This window comes from Oryx dammah, unplaced genomic scaffold (assembly GCF_014754425.2).
Source record: "Oryx dammah isolate SB20612 unplaced genomic scaffold, SCBI_Odam_1.1 HiC_scaffold_29, whole genome shotgun sequence".
In the NCBI taxonomy this organism is placed as follows: domain Eukaryota; kingdom Metazoa; phylum Chordata; class Mammalia; order Artiodactyla; family Bovidae; genus Oryx; species Oryx dammah.
In genome coordinates, this window is record NW_024070213.1 from 18,678,271 (window position 1) to 18,704,295 (window position 26,025).

General features: G+C 40.5%; 1 protein-coding gene across 1 annotated transcript in view; it reads left to right on the top strand.

Moving 5' to 3' along the window:
- The window catches only part of LOC120858817 (C-type lectin domain family 2 member D11-like), a 39,234-nt gene extending 20,553 nt beyond the window's left edge, over window positions 1-18,681 (top strand). The window contains exon 6 of the mRNA XM_040235145.1: window positions 18,183-18,681. Coding sequence (XP_040091079.1) covers window positions 18,183-18,190 — 8 coding nt within the window. The 3' untranslated portion in view covers window positions 18,191-18,681. The remainder of the gene's footprint in view (window positions 1-18,182) is intronic.
- The last annotated feature ends 7,344 nt before the right edge of the window (window positions 18,682-26,025 follow it).

Here is a 26,025-nt window from a genome sequence, read left to right on the forward strand (position 1 = left end):
CTGTATTTTTAAGGTTATTATACAATATTGGCAAAGTGCTGAACACATAGATTAATACAACAGAATAGAGAACCAATAAATAGACCCTTGCAAATATGACCAATTAAATATTCACAAGCATACCAAAGCAATTCAGTAACTAAATGATTTGGAGGACTTGGGCATCCACTGGCCAAAAATTAAAAAAAAAAAAAAAAAGAACTATGACCTAAACCTTACATCTGAAACTAGTATTAGCCCCCAAAGAGACTCTAGTCTTAAATTTAAAATATAAAATTAGAAAACTATTAGAAAAAAATATAGGATAAAATCTTTTGGATATAGAGCTAGACAATAAATTCTTGGGCTTCCTTGGTGGCTTAGATGGTAAAGATTCTGCCTGCAATGCAGGAGACGGGCTCGCTCCCTGGGTCAGGAAGATCCCCTGGAGAAGGGAATGACTACCAACTCCAGTATTCTTGCCTGGAGAATTCCATGGACAGAGGAGCCTGGCTGGCTACAGTCCACAGGGGTCGCAACAGTCAGACATGACTGAGCAACTAACACTCTCATTTCAATACATTCTTAGACCTGACACGAAAAACATGACTCATAAAAGAAAACATTAATAAACTAGACTTCATCAAAACTACTTTTTTTTTTTTTTTTTTGCCTAATACCCTGAGGAGAGAATGAAAAGACAAGTTAGAAACTGGGAGAAAAATTTGCACATAGAGAAAGAACTAGTATGTGACAAAGAACTAGTAACTAGAATATAGAAAGAACTCTCAAAACTCAGTAATAAAAACTCCAACTAGAAAATAAATAACTATTTTTAAGTTTTTTTTTTTTTTTAGATAAGTGTCAGGTTTAAAATGAAATTGAGAGAAAGGGACAGTTATTGCTTCAGTTCAGTTCAGTCGCTCAGTCGTGTCCAACTCTTTGTGACCCCATGAATTGCAGCACGCCAGGCCTCCCTGTCCATCACCATCTCCCGGAGTTCACTCAGACTCACGTCCATCGAGTCCGTGATGCCCTCCAGCCATCTCATCCTCTGTCATCCCCTTCTCCTCCTGCCCCCAATCCCTTCCAGCATCAGAGTCTTTTCCAATACGTCAACTCTTTGCATGAGGTGGCCAAAGTACTGGAGCTTCAGCTTTAGCATCATTCCTTCCAAAGAAACCCCAGGGTTGATCTCCTTCAGAATGGACTGATTGGATCTCCTTGAAGTCCAGGGGACTCTCAAGAGTCTTCTCCAACACCACAGTTCAAAAGCATCAATTCTTCGGTGCTCAGCCTTCTTCACAGTCCAACTCTCACATCCATACGTGACCACAGGAAAAACCATAGCCTTGACTAGACGGACCTTAGTCGACAAAGTAATGTCTCTGCTTTTGAATATGCTATCTAGGTTGGTCATAACTTATCTTCCAAGTAGTAAGCGTCTTTTAATTTCATGGCTGCAGTCACCATCTGCAGTGATTTTGGAGCCCCCAAAAATAAAGTCTGACACTGTTTCTACTGTTTCCCTATCTATTTCCCATGAAGTGATGGGACTGGATGCCATGATCTTCGTTTTCTGAATGTTGAGCTTTAAGCCAACTTTTTCACTCTCCTCTTTCACTTTCATCGAGAGGCTTTTTAGCTCCTCTTCACTTTCTGCCATAAGGTAGTGTCATCTGCATATCTGAGGTTATTGATATTTCTTCTGGCAGTCTTCATTCCAGATTGTGTTTCTTCCAGTCCAGCGTTTCTCATGATGTACTCTGCATAGAAGTTAAATAAGCAGGGTGACAATATACAGCCTTGATGTACTCCTTTTTCTATTTGGAACCAGTCTGTTGTTACATGTCCAGTTCTAACTGTTGCTTCCTGACCTGCATACAGATTTCTCAAGAGGCTGGTTAGGTGGTCTGGTATTCCCATCTCTTTCAGAATTTTCCACAGTTTATTGTGATCCACATAGTCAAAGGCTTTGGCACAGTCAATAAAGAAGAAATAGATGTTTTTCTGGAACTCTCTTGCTTTTTCGATGATCCAGCGGATGTTGGCAATTTGATCTCCAATTCCTCTGCCTTTTCAAAAACCAGCTTGAACATCAGGGAGTTCACGGTTCACGTATTGCTGAAGTCTGGCTTGGAGAATTTTGAGCATTACTTTACTAGAATGTGAGATGAGTGCAATTGTGCGGTAGTTTGCAAATTCTTTGGCATTGCCTTTCTTTGGAATTGGAATGAAAACTGACATTTTCCATTCCTGTGGCCACTGCTGAGTTTTCCAAACTTGCTGGCATATTGAGTGCAGCACTTTCACAGCATCATCTTTCAGGATTTGAAACAGCTCCACTGGAATTCCATCACCTCCACTAGCTTTGTTCATAGTGATGCTTTCTAAGGCCCACTTGACTTCACATTCCAAGATGTCTGGCTCTAGATTAGTGATCACATCATCATGATTATCTGGGTCGTGAAGATCCTTTTTGTACAGTTCTTCTGTGTATTCTTGCCACCTCTTCTTAATATCTTCTGCTTCTGTTAGGTCCAGCCCTTTTCTGTCCTTTATCGAGCCCATCTTTGCATGAAATGTTTCCTTGGTATCTCTAATTTTCTTAAAGAGATCTCTAGTCTTTTCCATTCTGTTCTTTTCCTCTATTTCTTTGCATTGATTGCTGAGGAATGCTTTCTTATCTCTTCTTGCTATTCTTTGGAACTCTGCATTCAGATGCTTATATCTTTCCTTTTCTCCTTTGCTTTTCACCTCTCTTCTTTTCACAGCTATTTGTAAGCCCTCCCCAGACAGCCATTTTGCTTTTTTGCATTTCTTTTCCATGGGGATGGTCTTGATCCCTGTCTCCTGTACAGTGTCACGAACCTCATTCCATAGTTCATCAGGCACTCTATCTATCAGATCTAGACCCTTAAATCTATTTCTCACTTCTATTGTATAATCATAAGGGATTTGATTTAGGTCATACCTGAATGGTCTAGCGGTTTTCCCTACTTTCTTCAATTTAAGTCTGAATTTGGCAATAAGGAGTTCATGATCTGAGTCACAGTCAGCTCCTGGTCTTTTTTTTGTTGACTGTATAGAGCTTCTCCATCTTTGGGTGCAAAAAATATAATCAATCTCATTTCAATGTTGACCATCTGGTGATGTCCATGTGTAGAGTCTTCTCTTGTGTTGTTGGAAGAGGGTATTTGCTATGACCAGTGCATTTTTTTGGCAAAACTCTATTAGTCTTTTCCCTGCTTCATTCCACATTCCAAAGCCAAATTTGCCTGTTACTCCAGGTGTTTCTTGACTTCCTACTTTAGCATTCCTGCCCCCTATAATGAAAAGGACATGTTTTTTGGGTGTTAGTTCTAAAAGATCTTGTAGGTCTTCATAAAACCATTCAACTTCAGTTTCTTCAGGGTTACTGGTTGGGGCACAGTCTGGGATAACTGTGATATTGAATGGTTTGCCTTGGAGACGAACAGAGATCATTCTGTGGTTTTTGAGACTGCATCCAAGTACTGCATTTCGAACTCTTTTGTTGACCATGATGGCTACTCCATTTCTTCTGAGGGATTCCTCCCTGCAGTAGTAGATGTAATAGTCATCTGAGTTAAATTCACCCATTCCAGTCCATTTTAGTTCGCTGATTCCTAGAATGTTGACGTTCACCCTTGCCATCTCTTGTTTGACCACTTCCAATTTGCCTTGATTCATGGACCTGACATTCCAGGTTCCTATGCAATACTGCTCTTTACAGCAACGGATCTTGCTTCTATCACCAGTCACATCCACAGCTGGGTATTGTTTTTGCTTTGGCTGCATCCCTTCATTCTTTCTGGAGTTATTTCTCCTCTGATCTCCAGTAGCATATTGGGCACCTAATGACCTGGGGAGTTCCTCTTTCAGTATCCTATCATTTTGCCTTTTCCTACTGTTTATGGGGTTCTCAAGGCAAGAATACTCAAGTGGCTTGCCATTCCCTTCTCCAGTGGACCACATTCTGTCAAGTCTCTCCACCGTGACCCACCCGTCTTGGGTTGCCCTGCGGGCATGGCTTGGTTTCATTGAGTTAGACAAGGCTGTGGTTCTAGTGTGATTAGATTGACTAGTTTTCTGTGAGTATGGTTTCAGTGTGTCTGCCCTCTGATGCCCTCTTGCAACACTTACCGTCTTACTTGGGTTTCTCTTACCTTGGCGTGGGGTATCTCTTCACAGCTGCTCCAGCTAAGCACAGCTGCTGTTCTTTACCTTGGACGAGGGGTATCTCCTTACCGCCACCGTTCTGACCTTCAATGTGGGATAGCTCCTCTAGGCCCTCCTTTGCCTGCGCAGCCACCACTCCTCGGTTTGCTCCTCCCGGCCGCCGGCCCTAGACTCGGGCGTAGGTTCCTCCTCTTAACTGCCGTCCCTGGCCTCGGGCTCGGGGTGGCTCCTCAAGGTCATCGCCCCTGGCCTCGGGTGTGAGGTGGTTTCTCCTGGCCACCCCTGATCTGGCCAGGTGTCTCCTCCTGGCCGCCACTTACCTCGGACGTGGTGTAGCTCCTCTCGGCCGCCGCCCCTGAGCTCAGATGCAGGGTAGCTCCTCTCAGCCGTTCCTGCGCCATCGCAGCCTGACACCGGAGGCCGCTGCCCCTGATCTCAGACGTGGGGTAGCTCCTCAGCCATGCTTAGTGGGCCGGCTCGCAGCTGCCTGCACTTAGTGGGCCAGCTTGCGGTTATTGCATATATGCCCTAAAATAACACATACATAGCCTCCCTCATTATGAATAATACCCACTAGAATGGTACATTTTTCATGAAGGAAGAACCTACATTGACACATTACAATCACACAAACTCTACAGTTTAGGGTTCATTCTTGGTGTTGTGCATTCTATGGATTTTGGCAAAATATATCAATGTACCAATATAGGCATAATAACATTTCCACTGTGGTAAAAATCCTTTTGGTTTTTGTCAGTTTAATATCCTTCCATTCCACAACCCCATAATCATCAGTTTTTTAATCTTGTCTCCTGGAGTCAAACAGCATTTTCAGATTGATTTCTTTCATTTAGTAATATGCATTTCAGTATTCTTCAGTATACTTCCAGAACCCCATGAACAGTATGAAAAGGCAAAAAGATAGGACACTGAAAGATGAACTCCCTAGGTCAGTAGGTGCCCAATATGCTGCTGGAGATCAGTGGAGAAATAACTCCAGAAAGAATGAAGGGATGGAGCCAAAGCAAAAACAACACCCAGTTGTGGATGTGACTGGTGAAAGAAGCAAGGTCCAATGATGTAAAGAGCAATATTGTGTAGGAACCTGGAATGTTAGGTCCATGAATCAAGGCAAATTGGAAGTGTCAAACAGGAGATGGCAAGAGTGAACATCAACATTCTAGGAATCAGTGAACCAAAAAGGACTGGATGGGTGAATTTAACTCAGATGACCATTATATCTATTACTGTGGGTGGGAATCCCTTAGAAGAAATGGAGTAGCCATAGTAGTTAACAAAAGAGTTTGAAAGGCAGTACTTGGATGCAATCTCAAAAACGACAGAATGATCTCTGTTCCTTTCCAAGGAAACCATTCAATATCACAGTAATGGAAGTCTATGCCCCAACCAGTAATGCTGAAGAAGCTGAAGTTGAACTGTTCTATGAAGACCTACAAGACCTTATAGAACTAACACCCAAAAAAGATGTCCTTTTCACTATAGGGGACTGGAATACAAAAGCAGGAAGTGAAGAAACACCTGGAGTAACAGGCAAATTTGGCTTTGGAGTACAGAATGAAGCAAGGCAAACGCAAATAGAGTTTGGTCAAAAGAACGCACTGGTCATAGCAAACACCCTTTTCCAACAACACAAGAGAAGACTCTACACATGGACATCACCAGATGGCCAAGAGTGAAATCAAATTGATTATATTCTTTGCAGCCAAAGATGGAGAAGCTCTATACACTCAGCAAAAACAAGACCAGGAGCTGACTGTGGCTCAGACCATAAACTCCTTATTGCCAAATTCAGACTGAAATTGAAGAAAGTGGGGAAAACCATTAGACTGTTCAGGTATGACTTAAATCAAATCCCTTATGATTATACAATAGAAGTGAGAAATAAATTTAAGGGACTAAATCTGACAGACAGAGTGCCTGATGAACTCTGGACAGAGGTTCATGACATTGTACGGGAGACAGGGATCAAGACCATCCCCAAAAATGAAATGAAAAACGGTAAAATGGCTTGCTGAAGAGGCATTACAAATAGCTGTGGAAAGAAGAGAGGTGAAAAGCAAAGGAGAAAAGGAAAGATATAAGCATCTGAGTGTAGAGTTCCAAAGAATAGCAAGGAGAGATAAGAAAGCCTTCCTCAGCGATCAATGCAAAGAAATAGAGGAAAACAACAGAATGGGAAATACTAGAGATCTCTTCAAGAAAATTAGAGATACGAAGGGAACACTTCATGCAAAGATGGGCTCAATAAAGGATGGAAATTGTATGAACCTAATAGAAGCAGAAGATATTAAGAAGAGGTGGCAAGAATACACAGAAGAACTGTACAAAAAAAGATCTTCACTACCCAGATAATCATGATGGTTAGATCACTCACCTAGAACCAGACATCCTGGAATGTGAAGTCAAGTGAGCCTTAAGAAGCATCACTATGAACAAAGCTAGTGGAGGTGAAGGAATTCCAGTTGAGCTCTTTCAAATCCTAAAAGATGATGGTGTGAAAGTGCTGCACTCAATATGTCAGCAAATTTGGAAAACTCAGCAGTGGCCACAGGACTGGAAAAGGTCAGTTTTCATTCCAATTTCAAAGAAAGGCAATGCCAAAGAATGCTCAAACTACTGTGCAATTGCACTCATCTCATACACTAGTAAAGTAGTGCTCAAAATTCTCCAAGCCAGGCTTCAACAATACGTGAATTGTGAACTTCCAGATATTCAAGCTGGTTTTAGAAAAGGCAGAGGAAGCAGAAATCAAATTGCCAATATCCTCTGGATCATCGAAAAAGCAAGACAGTTTCAGAAAAACATCTATTTCTGCTTTCTTGACTATGCCAAATGTGGATCACAATAAACAGTGGAAAATTCTTCAAGAGATGGGAATACCAGACCACCTGACCTGCCTTTTGAGAAACCTGTATGCAGGTCAGGAAGCAACAGTTAGAACTGGACATGGAACAACAGACTGGTTCCAAATAGGAAAAGGAGTACGTCAAGGCTGTATATTGTCACCCTCCTTATTTAACTTATATGCAGAGTACATCATGAGAAACACTCGGCTGGAAGAAGCACAAGTTAGAATCACGATTGCTCTGAAAAATATCAATAACCTCGGATATGCAGATGACACCACCCTTATGGCAGAAAGTGAAGAGGAACTAAAAAGACTCTTGATGAAAGTGAAGGAGCAGAGTGAAAAAGTTGGCTTAAAGCTCAACATTCAGAAAACGAAGATCATGGCATCCAGTCCCATCACTTCATGGGAAATAGATGGGGAAACTGTGGAAACAGTGGCAGACTTTATTTTGGGGGGGTTCCAAAATCACTGCAGATGGTGACTGCAGCCATGAAATTAAAAGACGCTTACTCCTTGGAAGAAAAGTTATGACCAACCTAGATAGTATATTCAAAAGCAGAGACATTACTTTGCCGACTAAGGTCCGTCTAGTCAAGGCTATGGTTTTTCCTGTGGTCACGTATGGATGTGAGAGTTGGACTGTGAAGAAGGCTGAGCGCCGAAGAATTGATGCTTTTGAACTGTGGTGTTGGAGAAGACTCTTGAGAGTCCCTTGGACTGCAAGGAGATCCAACCAATCCATTCTGAAGGAGATCAACCCTGGGATTTCTTTGGAAGGAACGATGCTAAAGCTGAAACTCCAGTACTTTGGCCACCTCATGAGAAGAGTTGACTTATTGGAAAAGACTCTGATGCTGGAAGGGATTGGGGGCAGGAGGAGAAGGGGACGACAGAGGATGAGATGGCTGGAGGGCATCACTGACTCGATGGACGTGAGTCTGAGTGAACTCCGGGTTGGAGTGGTGGTGAACAGGGAGGCCTGGCATGCTGCAATTCATGGGGTTGCAAAGAGTTGGACACGACTGAGCGACTGAACTGAACTGAACTGAAGATACAAGAATCTGGACTCGTTGAAATGATTCCTTTGATAGGCATTTAAACTATGTAGGACCAGTGTCCTATTTTTCTCCTTGAATTTCTATCAGAAAGCACTGTTTTAGGCAACTGTTGTGACTGATAGAGTTATGGCCACAGCATCCTTTGTTTACTGAAATGGCAGGTGTCATTCTTTGTCTACTCTAACCAGGATGTTCCTGTTACTTGGGAAAATCTGAAGATTTTGAAGTTACCTCCAGGAACTGGGACAAAGGCCAGACCATGGGCAAGAGACATGAGCAGACATTTCCCAGAAGAGACATAGTAAACATTTTCCAGAAAAGACATGAACAGACATTTCCTAGAAGAGAATATCCAGAGAGCAACAACCAAGAATAGATGCTTATGTCCATTAATCACTATAGAAGTAAAAATTGAAACCACATGATAAGTAGATAAAACTTGCCAGAATTACAAAAAAGAAAGAAAGAAAGAAAGAAAGAAAGAAAGAAAGAAAGAAAGAAAAGACAATGCGAAATTCTGATGTGGATGCAGAGAAACTGCATTGCTGATGGGAGTATAAAATATTACAGATACTCAAGGAAATAGTTTGACAATTTTTTTAAATTGTGATAAGAATACTTAAAAGGAGACCTCCTCTCTTAACATATTTTTAAATACATAACATAGCATTTTAATCTATAGGTACAATGTTATATAGCAGATATCTAAAATTTATTCATCTTGCATAACTCAAATTTTATGCATGTTTATTAGCAACTCGTTTTTCCTTCCCTCCAGTTTCTGGCAACCACCATTCTATCCTTGGAATCTATGAGTCTGATTATTGTAGATACCTCAGGTAACTGGAATCATGCAGTTTGTGCTTCTATGATTGGCTTATAGAACTCCTGGGGATTCTCCAGGCAAGACTACTGGAGTGGGTTGCCATTTCTTACTCCAGGGGTTCTTTCTGATCCAGGGATCGAACTCATGTCTCTTGGGTCTCCTGCACTGGTAGGCAGATTCTTTACCACTGCACCTCCTGGGAAGTCATCTGGCTTTCTTTAATTAACAACAATCTGGGATATCTGGTTCTCTTTAATTAACAACAATCGTTTGAGGTTCAGATTACCTGCCCTTTGTTGTAAAACTTCCATTTAACCATGCTCCTTACTCTCCTCAGAGCAGTTCTCTCAGGGCCACTTGACATGTTGTCTCCAAGACTTGAAGTCCTAAAAGTTCCCACCAAATAAAACGTAACTCTCAACTTTTAGGTTGTGAATATTTCTCTAAGGTGACAGCAGGAGGCTCCTTTCCTTGTCTTTTTAGCAAGCCTTATTATAACTAAATTTAATTGGGTACCCCCTTACTTCCCTGGTGGCTTAGACGGTAAAGTGTCTGCCTACAAAGTGGGAGACCTGGGTTCAATCCCTGGGTTGGGAAGATCTCCTGGAGAAGGAAATGGCAACCCACTCCAGTATTCTTGCCTGGAGAATCCCATGGACGGAGGAGCCTAGTAGGCTACAGTCCATGGGGTTGCAAAGAGTCGGGGGTGACTGAGTGACTTCACTTTCACTTTCACTGTTCTACTCATTTCTGACCTAAGCCCAACTTTCAAATCTTTTAATCACACAACAGCTTGCCTAGCTTGTCGGTTCTTCCCATAGATCAAAGAAGTAGATATGAAGAATAAGATGACCAGGTCTCTTCTGTAGCTTCCCATTAAGTGACCTCCCAAACAAACCATGTGACTAACCTGTGATCAAGATAAAGGAGCAGGTCTAGAGAAAGGTCAGGAAGAGACAGGCCTGCATTCAGTGGAGGATGGTGATGACTCTCATCCACTTCCTCAATGATTAACTGAGGTTACTTCCCCCTTTTTCTTTAAGACTTTCATGGATAGCAGCATCTTTGGAGGTGGTTCTAAGGGGACTGAGCCCACAGACTTCCCAGATTGTCGGCATTCTGACTAAAGACACCTTGTCCCTGTACCAATGTCCATGAGTTTGATTTTTGTAAGCAATGAGCAGTCACCCTCAATTCAGTTGGTAACTTGCTGAGAGCTCTTTTCTGCAAAGAACTCTTTCCTGCCAAAAGATGCTTACAAAAAAAAAAAAAAACAACTAGATAAACCCCTTTCAAACTTTCAAGCTTATAGGTAGTGCTAATGGTAAAGAACCTGCCTGCCAATGCAGGAGACATAAGAGACATGGGTTCAATCCCTGGGTTGGGAAGATCCTCTGGAGGAGGACATGGAAACCCACTCCAGAATTCTTGCCTGGAAAATCCCATGGACAGAGGAGCCTGGCGGGCTACAGTCCATTGGGTCATGAAGAGTCAGACATAGCTGAAGCCACTTAGCACAGATGATCATATAGTCAAAACCTGCTACTTAATTTGCAAGTGCAAAATAAAAAGATTGGAGTTCTTTGTTTAAAAAATCATTAATAATTTCAAGATATTGATCGTAGGGCATTAAGCCAAGTATGAAACCCTTTTCAGCACAGAGAACTGTGCTCCTGAATGGTCTGTATGTCCACATAGCTGATGGTGCACACAGAATTATTTTTATGTCCAGTTGCAGTTCACCATTTTCTGCGAAATTTTAGTATTCTTGCTTCTTGAAGAGTGTACTTTTCTCTGCTAAGCTACCTAACAAGAGTTGTTTGGCTTAGCAAGAGGCAGGAAATAAATGGACTTAGGGTTGTCATTTATAACTAGCCTTCTTTTAAAAAAAAATAAATTAATTACTAATTAATTTATAACTACAACTAACTTACAATTAATAATTACTTTACAATTTTGTAGTGGTTTTTGCCATACATTGATATGAATCAGCCACGGGTGTACAGGTGTTCCCCATCCTGAACCTCCCTCCCACCTCCCTCCTCATCCCATCCTTCAGGGTCATCCCAGTGCACCAGCCCTGAGCACCTTGTCTCATGCATCAAACCTGTACTGGTGATCTGTTTCATATATGATAATATACATGTTTCAATGCTGTTCTCTCGAATCATCCCATCCTCACCTTCTCCCACAGAGTCCAAAACACTTTTCTATACACCTGTGTCTCTTTTGCTGTCTCACATATAGGGTCATCATTACCATCTTTCTAAATTCCATATATATACTTTAGTATACTGTTCACTCTATATAATAGGTTCGTTTCATCCACCTCAATAGAACTGATTCAAATGTATTCTTTTTAATGGCTGAGTAATACTCCATTGCGTATATGTACCACAGCTTTCTTATCCATTCATCTGCTGATGGACCTCTAGGTTGCTTCCATGTCCTGGCTATTATAAACAGTGCTGCGATGAACATTGAGGTACATGTGTCTCTTTCAATTCTGGTTTCCTTGGTGTGTATGCCTAGCAGTGGGATTGCTGGGTCATAAGGCAGTTCTATTTCCAGTTTTTTAAGGAATCTCCACACTGTTCTCCATAGTGACTGTACTAGTTTGCCTTCCTCTCAACAGTGTAAGAGGGTTCCCTCTTCTCCACACCCTCGTCAGCATTTATTGTTTGTAGACTTTTGGATAGTAGCCATTCTGACCAGCGTGAGATGGTACCTCACTGTGGTTTTGATTTGCATTTCTCTGATAATGAGTGATATTGAGCATCTTTTCATGTGTTTGTTAGCCATCTATATGTCTTCTTTGGAGAAAAGTCTGTTTACTTCTTTGGCCCATTTTTTGATTGGGTCATTTATTTTTCTGGAATTGAGCTACAGGAGCTGCTTGTATATTTTTGAGATTAATTCTTTGTCAGTTACTTCATTTGCTATTATTTTCTCCCATTCTGAAGGCTGCCTTTTCACCTTGCTTATAGTTTCCTTCATTGTGTGAAAGCTTTTAAGTTTAATTAGGTCTCATTTGTTTATTTTTGCTTTTATTTCCATTACTTTGGGAGGTGGATCCTGCTGTGATTTATGTCAGAGAGTGTTTTGCCTATGTTTTCCTCTAGGAGTTTTACAGTTTCTGGCCTAACATTTAGATCTTTAATCCATTTTGAGTTTACTTTTGTGTATGGTGTATAACTAGCCTTCTATTCCAACTTGCTGAGACAAGAAACAAGTTGTCTCCAGACTACATATTTATGATCAACTTTCTGTCTGCATTTTGAGATAATAATAGCCACAGGAAAAGGCTGAATAGCTGGGCTTTGTTTCTCATGTTCACCTTAAGATAACAATTATGGCAGAGATAAAGAAGGGCTAAACCCTGTTTGAGTGAAAGATCAAGAGATCACATATTTCCCATCCTTGAAGAGGGAAAAACCTCCCCATCTACACATGTGCAGAAAGGCTCCTTGCAGTTCAAAAAGGAGGGAGCACCACCAGAAAATATGTGATGCTAAGCCCCTCCCCTCCCCAGGCCTCTGGGTGAGAATCCATCTTGGAAAAAAGTTGTGCATTCATGTTGGGGACGGGCCTTGGGTATGTCAGCTGTGCAAAAAGAAGCAAGATAATTAACCAAAGATAATCAAAGACCCAGTAGAACTGCCCTGTATAAATCGTTTAACCACCTCTTTACTGAACTCCTCCTCATGAAGGGGGGTGTCTACACCCTCTCTCTTTGGGTGCATATCTCTGCCTTGTTTCTCCCTTAAACTGTTTTTCTGAGGGTTTTCCACTTGTGCTGTGTCTCTAATTAGACTTTGTACCTGGTTTTACAGTTTTTGCCTCCTTGAGAAACACATTTTTCATTGAGGGTAAGTGGAATTTTGCTTCTGTCTTCTAACCCCTAGTGGACTATCAGCCAGGATTCCAGGTTTCCATCCATGCTGTGCTGTGTGCTAAGTCGCTTCAGTTGTTTCCTATTCTTGCAAACCTATGTAATGTAGCCTGCCAAGCTCCTCTGTCTATGGGATTCTCTGGGCAAGAATACTGGAGTGGGTTGCCTTTCCCTCCTCCAAGGAATCTTCCTGACCTCAGGGATCAAACCTGTGTCTTTTATGTCTTCTGCATTGGCAGGTAGGGCTACCTAGGTTCAATTACTGAGCGGGGACGTAAGATCTCGCTTGTTTCAAGCCATCAGTTACTGCTGTCTCTCTGAGATCAAGTGGGCTTTGCTCATTTCTCTAAAATTCTTTTCATGAGGAACTAGGGTGAAATATACCATTTCTCCTACCCTTGAAGAAACACTGCTGCTGCTGCTGCTGCTGCTAGTGTTCAGAATATTTAAACACAGGCACTTGTCAATCAGAAGAGTCTCTAGTCTGTGTTCTAACCTGAGGGTTATAGCTTTATCTGAGCCCTGAAGAAAAAAAGGTTGTAGGTATTCCCCAGACCAAACTTCACTGGGATTTTAGATAATAAAGTTCATAATATTTCCTTAAGCAGGCATGAATAATTGTAACTGAGCAGGACCCTATGGTGGCACAGTGGTAAAGAATCCACTTGCCAAAGCAGGAGACACAAGAGACCTGGGTTCTATCTCTGGGTTGGGATGATCCCCTGGAAAACAGGAAATGGCAACGCCCTCCAGTATTCTTTCTGGAAAATTCCTTGGACAGGGGAGCCTGGCAGGCTACAGTCCATGGGGTTGCAAAGAGTTGGACATGACTGAGTGTGCACACATGCACAGGACCCTATGGTATCTTCCTGGGACAGACCCTCCCCTTATGTCCTCTGCCCACATCTCCTTTGCAGAAAAGGTGTAGTCTCCAAGCCTTCCCGAGTCACAAAAGCCTGGATCAAGGATAAATGATTGAATAGACGTAAACATTTAGTGATAAAACAGCTTTTGGGTGGAAGGAACGGATAACAATTTAAAACAGTTCAGTTCAGTCGCTCAGTGGTGTCCAACTCTTTGCGACCCCATGAATCACAGCACGCCAGGCCTCCCTGTCCATCACCAACTCCCAGAGTTCACTCAGACTCACGTCCATCGAGTCAGTAATGCCATCCAGCCATCTCATCCTCTGCCGTCCCCTTCTCCTCCTGCTCCCAATCCCTCCCAGCATCAGAGTCTTATCCAATGAATCAACTCTTTGCATGAGGTGTCCAAAGTACTAAAGTTTCAGCTTTAGCATCATTCCTTCCAAAGAAATCCCAGGGCTGCCACCCCTGGCCTCAGGAGTGGGGTGGTTCCTCAGGGCCACCGCCCCTGGCCTTGGGCTCAAGATGGCTTCTCCCTTCCGCCCCTGGCCTCAGACGCGGGGTAGCTGCTCTCAGCCTCCGCCCCTGGCCTCCGATGCATGGTAGCTCCTCTCGGCCGCCGACCCTAACCTGGGACATGGGGTAGCTCCTCCCAGCAACCCCTGACATCGGATGCGGGGTAGCTCCTCTCGGCCACCGCCCCTGACTTCGGATGTGGGGTAGCTCCTTCCGGCCAACGCCCCTGACCTCGGACTTCGGCAGGTCCTCTCGCCCGTTCTTGCGCTGTCACATCCTGGCACGGCCGCTGCCCCTGACCTTGAACGTGGGGTAACTCCTCTCGGCCGTGCTTGGCGTGCCAGGTCGCAGCCGCTCGCGCTTGGCCAGTAATCAGCCATATGGTGGTCACAGAATCTTACGTCCTCTCTGAATTACCTAGGTAGTAACATCTGACCCCATATCCTGATTGCTTTTACAGATGCTTAACTCTCTACCAAATAGAAGTTAACTGCTTGATGCCCATGAGTAGTAGCCCCCAGAGCTACTGGAGCTCTGGAGTTGATAATGTTAACCCCTGTGATGCCACCCTGGCTCCTCACCATCAATCAGAGAATTGAGAGGCTCACACATCCTTACTCCCCTCCCTTGCTTGGCCTTTAAAAATGCTTTTCTGAAATGCATCAGAGAATTTGGGTTTTCCGAGCACTAACTGCCCTGGACTATTTGTCTGGTGACTGCAATAAACATGATACTTTCCTTCCTCACAACCTGATGTCAGTAAATTGGCTTTATTGCATATGGGTGAGCAGACTCAGGTATGGTTTGGTAACATTATTAGTAACTGAATAATAAATGTATTAACAGCTAAAGTTTTTTGGACACCTTTAACAAAATCATAATTTTCTTTCTCAGAACACTCCTGTCACCATACAGATCATGAGAGTGAAAGAACTTAATGTGCTGTGATAATTTGCATGTATGCTCTGTGGCTCAGTCATGTCAGACTCTTTGCGACCTCATGGACTGTAGCCCGCCAGGGTGCCCTGTCCAGAGAGTTTTCCAGGTGAGAATACTGGGATGGGTTGTCATTTCCTACTCCAAGTGATCTTCCCATCCCGGAGATGGATCACACATCTGTGTCTCCTGTTAGGCAGGCAGATTCTTTATCACTGAGCCACCTGGGAATCCTGTAACAATTTAAGCAATAATAAATTACCAGGACGCCCCTGATGGTCCAATGGTTGGGACTCTGTACTGCCTTTACAGAAGGCCTGAGTTCAATCTTTGAAGGAGGAACTAAGATCCTTCAAGCCACACAGCACTGCCAAAAATAAATTAATTAACCTTAGAAAGTTAATGAGTTGCAACAATTTAGTGGTTTCAAACCTACACTAATTATTATTTTACAGTTCTGGAGGTCAGCAGTTCAAAATGAATCTTACTGAATGAAGCTTAAGATATATTAGTAGGGCTGAGTTCCTTTTGCAGGCTTTAGGACGGAATGTGTCTCCTTGTTTCTTATAGCTTCTAGAGGTCACCTGCATCCCTCTGGCCTCTTGCTTCATCTTCAATGCCATCAGCAGAGCATCATCAAATCTCTCCATGACTATGACACTGCTGTCTTCCTCTAAAAAGAGCTGTGTGACTAAATGTGACCAACCTAGGTAATCCAGAATAATCTCCCCATCTCAAGAGCCTTAATTAATTACATCTTCAAAGATTCTTTTTTATTTTTTTATGTAAGGTAACAAATCCACATGTTTAGGGGCTTGGGACATGGTATCTTTGATGACGGGCATCCATTGCTTTGTCTACCACATATGTGTAAAGTCAAACATTTAACAAGCTGAAGATTTGTTACTTACATTGAGTTTATTTTGCTCCAAAGACTGTTTTTTTCCTGTCTCTTTCATTGAGTATATTCCTCTTTCATCAGCTACATTAACCATCCATTCTGTTGTCCAAGTTAGAAAGGCCCAAGGGAAGCAGGGCAGAGGTAAACTGGGAGTAAATTTTCATGCCCTTTGTGCTCAGTCATGTCCAACTCATTGTGACCTCTGGACTATTGCCCACTAGGCTAAAAATCCATGGGATTTTCAGGCAAGAATACTGGAGTGGGTTGCCATTTCCTTCTCCAGGAGATCTTCCTGACCCAGGGATTGAACCCAGGTCTCCCGCATTGTAGGCAGACGCTGTACCATCTGAGCCACCAGGAAAGTCCACTGCTCTAAGTAATCACATCTCACTGATTATTTTATTTTTATGTTACTCATTTAGACAATCACTTCTGTTGGGTTTGTTGACTTAAAAAATAGTCACAGTCTAAAAGTTGAGAGTTATGTTTTAGTTGGTGGGAATTTTTAGGACTTCAAGCCCAGGAGACAGCATTTCAAGTAACCCTGAGAGAACTGCTCTGAGGAGGTGAGGAGAAGGGCCAGGTTATATAGAAGTTTTACAACAAAGGGCAGGTAGTCAGAACATCCAAAGATTATTGTTAATTAAAGAAAACAAGATATTCCAAGATGAGGAATTTGATGTTTTTCTATGTCTGGGAGGATGCAAGAATCTGGGCTCAACTGAAATCATTCCTTTCAAATGTGTTTCAGCTCTCTGGGACCAGTATTTTGTGTTTTAACATCTTGAGGTTCCTTGGAGTTCACCTTAGGAAATGTGGCAGCAGCCTGACGGCTGTTAGAGGGCAGGTATTCTTCTCCTTCCTGAGTTCCCTTAGTGCTCACAGGCTCACATTGGATGGCTACAATCACTGACAACTGTGACATTCTTTTTTACTGATCTGGCAGGAAATCTTCCATTTCTCAGGTGGTAATGTGTAACTTGAAGAACTTTTTCTTACCTTTTCACACTCAATTAGTCACTCACTTCCGTCTCCTAAATGTAGGCCCAATTAAATTCTTTTGGAAAATAAAAAAAGTTTTTATCCTCAATAAAATTAAAATAACTCTCTGTGTACTTTCTCCCCTCACACTGCAGCCCCCCAGGAACCATGTAAAACAATGTCACTTCATCTTATGTGTCATGTCAGGTATCAGATATAGGGTTTCATAACAAAGTAACAAGTAACAAGTAACAAAGTAAACAGGACAATAAGATTTAGGAATTATAAAATTCACATATTTAATAAAGAGCCTCTGGGTTATTTGGAAAGTTATGTTCTCATGTGTTTTCTTTCCTAATGTGTGGTTGAGTTATTTTTAATTTTAGGGGGTTTCCTAACAGCCAGATACATTCTCTTCTCTTTTGCAGTTCCCTTCAGATGGAATATTTCCTCCTTCAAACTCAATTGCCTTGCCCTTTCATATAGCAAATGTCTACTCAAGTTATTGGTTTGGAAATTTATTTAACACTTCCTTGGAAGACTTTCCACTGGGTAGATATATCTCATTAAGTTCTCTCATAATATACTTATTCCACTGTCTTTTGCAATTTGTCACAATGAATCATTTATACCCTGTTAACTTGGCAGTTTCCTATTAAACTGCTCAGTGAGGCCTGGTGACTCAAAGGTATTATTTTCAAAAATATGCTCTAAATGGCAAGTGAGTAACCATATGAATATTCAAGTACTTAGTTTTCAGTTCCTTGTTCTCAAAATAGAGAGAAGTTAAGCAGCGCTTTCATGATAAATGTGCTGTGTGTCTAATTCAGAAATCCCATGACCTGGTTTAGTCACTGACCTTTTACTGCCTTAATGGAATTTCCAAAACAGACCATTTACTCTGTTGCTGTCAACTTACAACAAATTTACTTGGTTTCTCACTCAAGGAGCTCATCTTCAATGTAGTTGAACCAATTATATGAGATACATTTAAATATTTTATCAATGTTTCTGGCTGATAATGATGATAAACTGTAGCTTTATGTTACCATGTCATGATAATAATGGTAAAAGTAATGTTATTAGTTCTGTCAATTATTTGGGAATTCCAAGAATATGAAATTTACTAGGGTTTGTTCCATTTCTCTTTGACAGCAAAATGATGAAATATGTAAAAGGGATAAACTTGAAAGCTCATATGTACTTCTGTTTATAATAAAGCAAGCTGAGAGAGGCCAAGCTGATGCTGAGAAGAATTAGAGGAGCTAGATTCAAACAAACAAGTTTTTAAAAAGGCATTGGAAAATTTTCAAGGTAATTTGGAGAAGCAGTAAAGATTCAAAGTGAATAAAGATTTTGAGGGTCACTCTTCTCCTAGCAGTGTCTTGGTGAAGGATCACCTGCTCAGAATCTGAGCAGGGCCATGGCCAGCACGCACTCTGCTAGGTGAGATAAAAATTGCTACCAATGAACTTGAAGGACCAAAATCCTGAAGTGAAAAGTGGGTCAAAGAAAGCTTGATATTTTTCCTTTAAGCCATTTGCCAAATTATTAAACTTCACAGGGAAAGAGGCTAAGAAGAAAATGTGACAAGCAGAGTGGCATTTTGACCATCATGTAGTTTTGAGAAGAAAAAAAAATCAGATTCACTCTCCAACAAGACAAGGAACTTTAGTAATAGTCCATGCTCTGAGATGGAATTTCTAGAGGGTTTAGCCACAGGTGCTAGGATAAATAAGAAATGGTGGAATGGTTGAAAAATGGAAGATAAAATCTTGCAGAAACTGCAATAGATGCAAATCAACTCAAAGCCAACTTTATTGGCTTCAATATCAATGAATGTAATACTTAGCAGAGGATAATGTGAATACTTCCTGGAAGCAGGTTTCATATTTCATACATGTGTAGGTACACTGACAACATTCAAGCAAAAATTTTCTTATTGTACCAACAGCTAAAACAAACAGACAAATAAATAAATAATAGACACATAGATGGCTCAGGTATAAGAATCACCAAACTCAAACTTTAAAATAACTATGATTAACACATTCTAGAAAGTAGTTAACAAAAATGATGCATTTTACTAGAGAAGTGGAATCCCTAAATATAAATCAAATGGAAATTTTATAAACAAAAATTGCAATAAAATTGATGGTTTAATAGGTTTAAAAGCAGATTGATCTCAGCAGAAGACACAATTACAAAAATGTAAGGTAGGTCAGCAAAAATTCCACACTGAAGCACAGAGAAGCAATAGAGAAAATATTATTCAGATATAAGGACAATAATAAAAAATCTTATAGACAACATATATAGGGGTCTTGTTTTTGTAGCCATTCAGCCAGTCTTTGTCTTTTGATTGGGGCATTTCTGTACAACAAAGGAAACTATAAGCAAGGTGAAAAGACAGCCTTCAGAATGGGAGAAAATAATAGCAAATGAAGCAACTGACAAACAACTAATCTCAAAAATATACAAGCAGCTCCTGTAGCTCAATTCCAGAAAAATAAATGACCCAATCAAAAAATGGGCCAAAGAACTAAATAGACATTTCTCCAAAGAAAACATACAGATGGGTAACAAACACATGAAAAGATGCTCAACATCACTAATTATCAGAGAAATGCAAATCAAAAACACAATGAGATACCATTTCACACCAGTCAGAATGGCTATGATCCAAAAGACTACAAGCAATAAATGCTGGAGACGGTGTGGAGAAAAGGGAACCCTCTTACACTGTTGGTAGGAGTGCAAACTAGTACAACCACTATGGAGAACATGTGGAGATTCCTTAAAAAATTGCAAATAGAACTGCCTTATGACCCGGCAATCCCACTGCTGGGCATACACACCAAAGAAACCAGAATTGAAAAAGACGCGTGTACCCCAGTGTTCATTGCAGCACTGTTTACAATAGCCAGGACATGGAAGCAACCTAGATATCCATCAGCAGATGAATGGATAAGAAAGCTGTGGTACATATATGCAATGGAGTATTACTCAGCCATTAAAAATGATACATTTGAATCATTTTGAATGAGGTGGATGAAACTGGAGCCGATTATACAGAGTGAAGTAAGCCAGAAAGAAAAACACCAATACAGTATACTAACACATATGTATGGAATTTAGAAAGATGGTAACGATAAGCCTGTATGCGAGACAGCAAAAGAGACATAGATGTATAGAACAGTCTTTTGGACTCTGTGGGAGAGAGAGAGGGTGGGATGATTTGGGAGAATGGCATTAAAACATGTATAATATCATATATGAAATGAGTCACCAGCCCAGGTTCAATGCATGATACTGGATGCTTGGGGCTTGTGCACTGGGATGACCCAGAGGGATGGTACGAGGAGGGAGGAGGGAGGGGGATTCATGATGGGGAACACGTGTATACCTGTGGTGGATACATGTTGATGTATGGCAAAATCAATACAATATTGTAAAGTAATTAACCTCCAATTAAAATAAATAAATTAAAAAAATCTTAATATAGATGCAATTGTATACTCAGAAGTGAAAAGATTGGAGGAAGGCAAAAGCAGTAATTTAAGAGATAGCAACCAATAATTTTTCAAAAGAGAAGAAAGACATCAAGCTATAAATTTAAGAGCTTGGCAAATTAAAAACAAGATAGACTTTTGAAAATCTTACCTAGGAAAATTATAGTAAAATTACTGCAAAATTAAAAGAAAAAACAGCAAAAGTGTAGGTATAGTAAGAATGACCAGTGCCTTCACAATGGAAACAATGAGGAAATGACTTTTTTTTTTTTTTTTTTAAGTGGTGAAAGAAAACAACAGGTTTCTATCCCTGGGTCAGGAAGATACCTTGGAGAAGAAAATGGCAACCCATTCCAGTATTCTTGCCTGGGAAATCCCATGGACAGAGGAAACTTGTGGGCTATTGTCCATGGGGTCACAAAGAGAGTCAGACACTACTTAGTGACTAAATAAAAGCAACAAACAACAACAAAATAAGATTATAAAACATGGTACTTGGCAAACTATAAGAGACTGATGAAAGAAAGTGAAGATGACTCAAACAGATGGAAAGATATACCATGTGTATGAATGAAAATAATTAGTATTGTTAAAATGACCAAACTACCCAAGATGATCTACACATTCAATGCAATATTTATCAAAATATGAATGGCATTTTTTTTCACACAGAACTAGAATAGATAGTTCTAACATTTGTTCAGAAGCACAAAGCCACCTGCTAAATAGTAAAAACAATTTTGAGCAAGAACAAGAGTATCACACTCTCTGTTTTCAAACTGTACTGCAAAGCTATAGTAATCAAAACAGTATGTCAATGGCACAAAAACAGACACATAGATCAGTTAAATAGAGTAAGATCTCAGTAATTAACGCATACTTATATGGATAATTAATCTATGACAAATGAGGCTAGGATATACCATGGTGGGGGGGCATCATCTTCAACAAATGGTGTTTGAAAAACTGGACATTTATATGTGAGAGCATCAAACTAGACTACTCTCTCACACCACACACAAGAATAAGTTTGAAATGGATTAAAAACTTAAGTGTAAGACCTGAAGTGATAAATCTAGAAGGCAGCATAGGCAATATACATTTTGACACTGATCTTTATAATATTTTTTCATATGTATCCTCAGGCAAGGGAAGCAAAAGTAAACAAACAGGACAACATCAAACTAAAGAGTTTTTGCAAGCAGAGGAAACTATCAACAAAATGAAAAAGACACCTACTGATTGGGAAAAGATATTTGCAAAATATAAATAAGGGATTAATATCCAAAACACAACTCAACATTTAAAAAAAACCATACAAATCATCAACAGGTACACTAAAAGATATTCAACATTATTAATCACCAGGGAAAAGCAAGTCAAGCAAAGATTAGATATCACTTCACACCTCTCAGTGGAGAAGGCAATGGCAACCCACTCCAGTACTCTTGCCTGGAAAATCCCATGGGCAGAGGAACCTGGTGGGCTGCAGTCCATGGGGTCGCTAAGAGTCGGACACGACTGAGCGACTTCACGTTCACTTTTCACTTTTATGCATTGGAGAAGGAAATGGCAACCCAGCATTCTTGCTGGGAGAATCCCAGGGATGGCGGAGCCTGGTGGGCTGCTGTCTGTGGGGTCGCACAGAGTCAGACACGACTGAGGTGATTTAGCAGCAGCAGCAGCAGCAGCACACCTCTCAAAGACAGCAAATAACAAGTGCTATCAAGGAGACTGAGAAAAGGGAAATATCATGCACTATTTATGGGAACGTAAATTTGTGCAGCCACCATGAAAACCAGTATGGAGATTGCTCAAAAAATTTAAAATAGAGCTGTCATGTGATCCATCATTACTATTCCTGCGTACTTATCTGAAGGAAAAAAATGCTAATTAGAAAAGATACATGCACCCCTAGTTTAATTGAACCATTATTTACAATAGCCAAGATATGGAAGCAAGCTAAGAGTATGGATAGATAAATGGATAAAAAAGACGTGATATATAGAATACAATGGAGTATTACTCAGTCATAAAAGGAATGAAATATTGTCAATTATAATAAAATAGGTGAACCTAGAGGGTACGATGATAAATGTTATTAGAGAAAGACAAATACTGGATGGCTTCACTTTTATATAGAATCTAAAACAAGCATAACAAAACATAAACATAAACAGCTATAAATTCTGTATAGTGTTACTGATATTGAGAAAAAAATAAAAAACACAGTGTTTTCCAAAAAAGAATGGGGGGTGGGGTGCACAGAAGGGAAGACATAGGTGAGAGAGATTGAGAGATAAAACCTCTAGTTACAAAATAAATGAGTTACAGTAAGTCCCCTACATACAAAACTTCAAGTTGCAAACTTTCAAAGATGCAAACGTGTTGACATGTCTAATCATGTAAATTAGTTCACATGTTCATCATATATTGTCACTCTCAGTCATGTCTGACTCTTGTGACCCGATGGACAGTATCCAGCAAGGCTTCTGTATCCATGGAATTTTCCAGGCAAGAATAGTGGAATGGGCTGTTATTTCCTACTCCAGGGCATCTTCCTGACCTAGGGATCAAACCTGCATCTCTTGAGTCTCCTGCATTAGCTGGCAGATTCTTTACCATTGCATGCTTGGGAAGCCCACGAGGTACTATAATATAAGGTTAAAATTGTTTTCTTTATTTTTTGTGTGTGTTTTTTTTTTTTTGTGTGTGTGTACTATTTGTCTGAAAATTATTCTAAATCTATTACAGTACAGTATAGTACTATAAAGCTATTTGTGCTGGTTGAGTACCTAGGCTGTTTGACTTATGAACAAGTTGGATGAACATGCTCTCAAGCAGATCTTATAGGGGACTTACTACATATATGTATGCTGCTGCTGCTAAGTCGCTTCAGTTGTGTCTGACTCTGTGCGACCCCATAGACGGCAGCCCGCTAGGCTCCCCCGTCCCTGGGATTCTCCAGGCAAGAACACTGGAGTGGGGTGCCATTCCCTTCTCCAATGCATGAAAGTGAAAAGTGAAAGTGAACTCGCTGAGTTGTGCCTGACTCTTAGCGACCCCATGGACTGCAGCCTACCAGGCTCCTCCATCCATGGGATTTTCCAGGCAAGAGTACTGGAGTGGGGTGCCATCGCCTTCTGCTATGTATATATATATACATTTTTTGTGTGGAAAGTGACCTTATAAAAACGTGAGTCTTTGATCAATTTAACTTCACTTGACATTTTTAGTTACTTGGAAAGTTCTGAATCAAATGGTTAACTGTGGTCTTAGTTCTCTCATGAAAACCTGACGCAAAATGAACGACATGAATATTGTAGAGGAAAGACTTTCTTCCGTCTGTATGGATTGCAAATTGAGCTAAGTTGGGCTGTATGGAATGAAGGTGGGATTTGCGGTGATAAGGTAATGATGCTGATGGACTCTAGTTTCTACACAGGGAAAATGGTTGATGGGTACAGAGCATTCAAAGATGAGAGATGGAGTGCTAGAAGTCATATATATGCTTATAATTTGTGTAAAAATAGGCAGATATTGAAATTCTTGTCCTAACAAGGAAGGAAAGGGGACTATTAAGAGAAAGAGGATATAATCAGGTTAAATTTATAACTGAGAATGAAATGATTAATTTCACTGAGAACAATACATACTGTAAAGTGTTATACAGATGTAACATATTATTATTATGAAATAAGGTAGAAAAATCTATCATGGAAGATTATAGGAGAGAAAACATTACCAGGTAAGTAAAGAACAGTTACAGAAAAAGAAAAGTGAGCAAGTCCAAGTAAAAACTTAGAAGAATGAAATATATTCCAGGTACTATAAAAAGAAAAAATATTAGTGTGTGTGTGTGTGTGTGTGTATGTGTGTATATATATATATACTTGAAATTAAAAGAAGAAACTTGTATTGGAGATTTTCTATGATGATTTAATGAATGGAAAAAGTGATTTTTGCCTGTTGGGGAAATTTGAGGTGTCATAATTTAGGATGGAAATTTTTATTTTTCCTTGATAAAAGTAGATAGAACTGCAATTCAGATGAGGGGAAAAATTATTTCCAATTCATGTTAAATGATTTATTTCTTCATTCTTCTGGTATTTTGAGTAACTATAAAAGCTGCTTATATTTGCTAGATAATTCCAACATCTGTGTCACCTCATCACAGCTTCTGTTGATTGTCTTTCCCCATGCGAGTCCAAATTTTCATGGCTATTCATATGCTGAACAACTTTGGATTGTCTTTTGGACATTTTGCTATGAGACTCTTGATTTTGTTTAAATGTATGCAGTATATTCAATTTTTTTGCTTAAGCAGGCAGTCACTCTGGCTAGGTTCAGGCCTTCTGGGGACTCTGGTTCCAGTTCAGTTTTCAGAGTCTTTATAGTGTTTGGGGATATTTATCGCAAGTGGGTTTTCACCCAATGACCAATATGGAATTTAAGCAATGGTCTAATATGAAGAGTTCAGGTCTCAATGTCTTGGCACATTAGAGTAAAATGTGCAACTTCTGCATCTGTGAGCAGGGGGAGCACAGGAGCTTGTTAATAAGATTCAGAGATCTCTTTACAAAGTTCCTCTCTCTTCATTATCTGCCCAATACTCAGTTGTTCCCAGAAACTTCTTTTTTTCATCCTCCTGCTAGAAGTTTGTGACTGTAATTATCCTGGTCTACCATGCACTTTTCAATTGTGGCTGCATCTGTAAGACCATATCACAGGAAGAAAGAAAGAAAGGAGGGGAAAAAAGCAGAGGATTTGATCCAACCTTGCTGGAACTACAGCTCATATATACAATAAGAAAAAATCTGAAAACCCAAAAATCAGTATCTCTTCTTAGATTGAACAGAGGACTGTTACATGGAAAACCATTGCTGACAAATTGAAGAGAGACAGTGGTGGATACAGAGACCACAACTCACTGGAGCAGAAGCCTGGGAACTGGAAAGTACCAGCTTCCTTTTATAGCATATCTTCTCTAGCTTTGTGTTCTTACACAACTGGGTGTTCTATAACTCAATCCAATTCAATTCTGACACTAACTGTAGTTTGTACCAAATCCCACAAATTAAAGACCAATGTCCCTAACAAGACTGACAGCCACAAGTCAGGTCCACAGGCTACTCACACTTCTGTCTGGATGACTACAAATTTAAGGCTTCCCACAACCCCTTAGGTTTGATCATTCATGGATACAACTCTCAGAACTTACTGAATGTACTAGACATGTGATAATAGTTTTATTATAAAGACTGCAACTCAGGAATAGCCAAATGAAAGAGGCACAAGAAGCTAGGTTTGAGATGGGGGTAATGATTTAATCATGCTTCCCTGGTGGCTCAGAGGTTAAAGCATCTGACTCCAATACAGGAGACCCGGGTTCGATCCCTGGGTCGGGAAGATCCCCTGGAGAAGGAAATGGCAACCCACTCCAGTATTCTTGCCTGGAGAATCTCATGGACAGAGGAGCCTGGTAG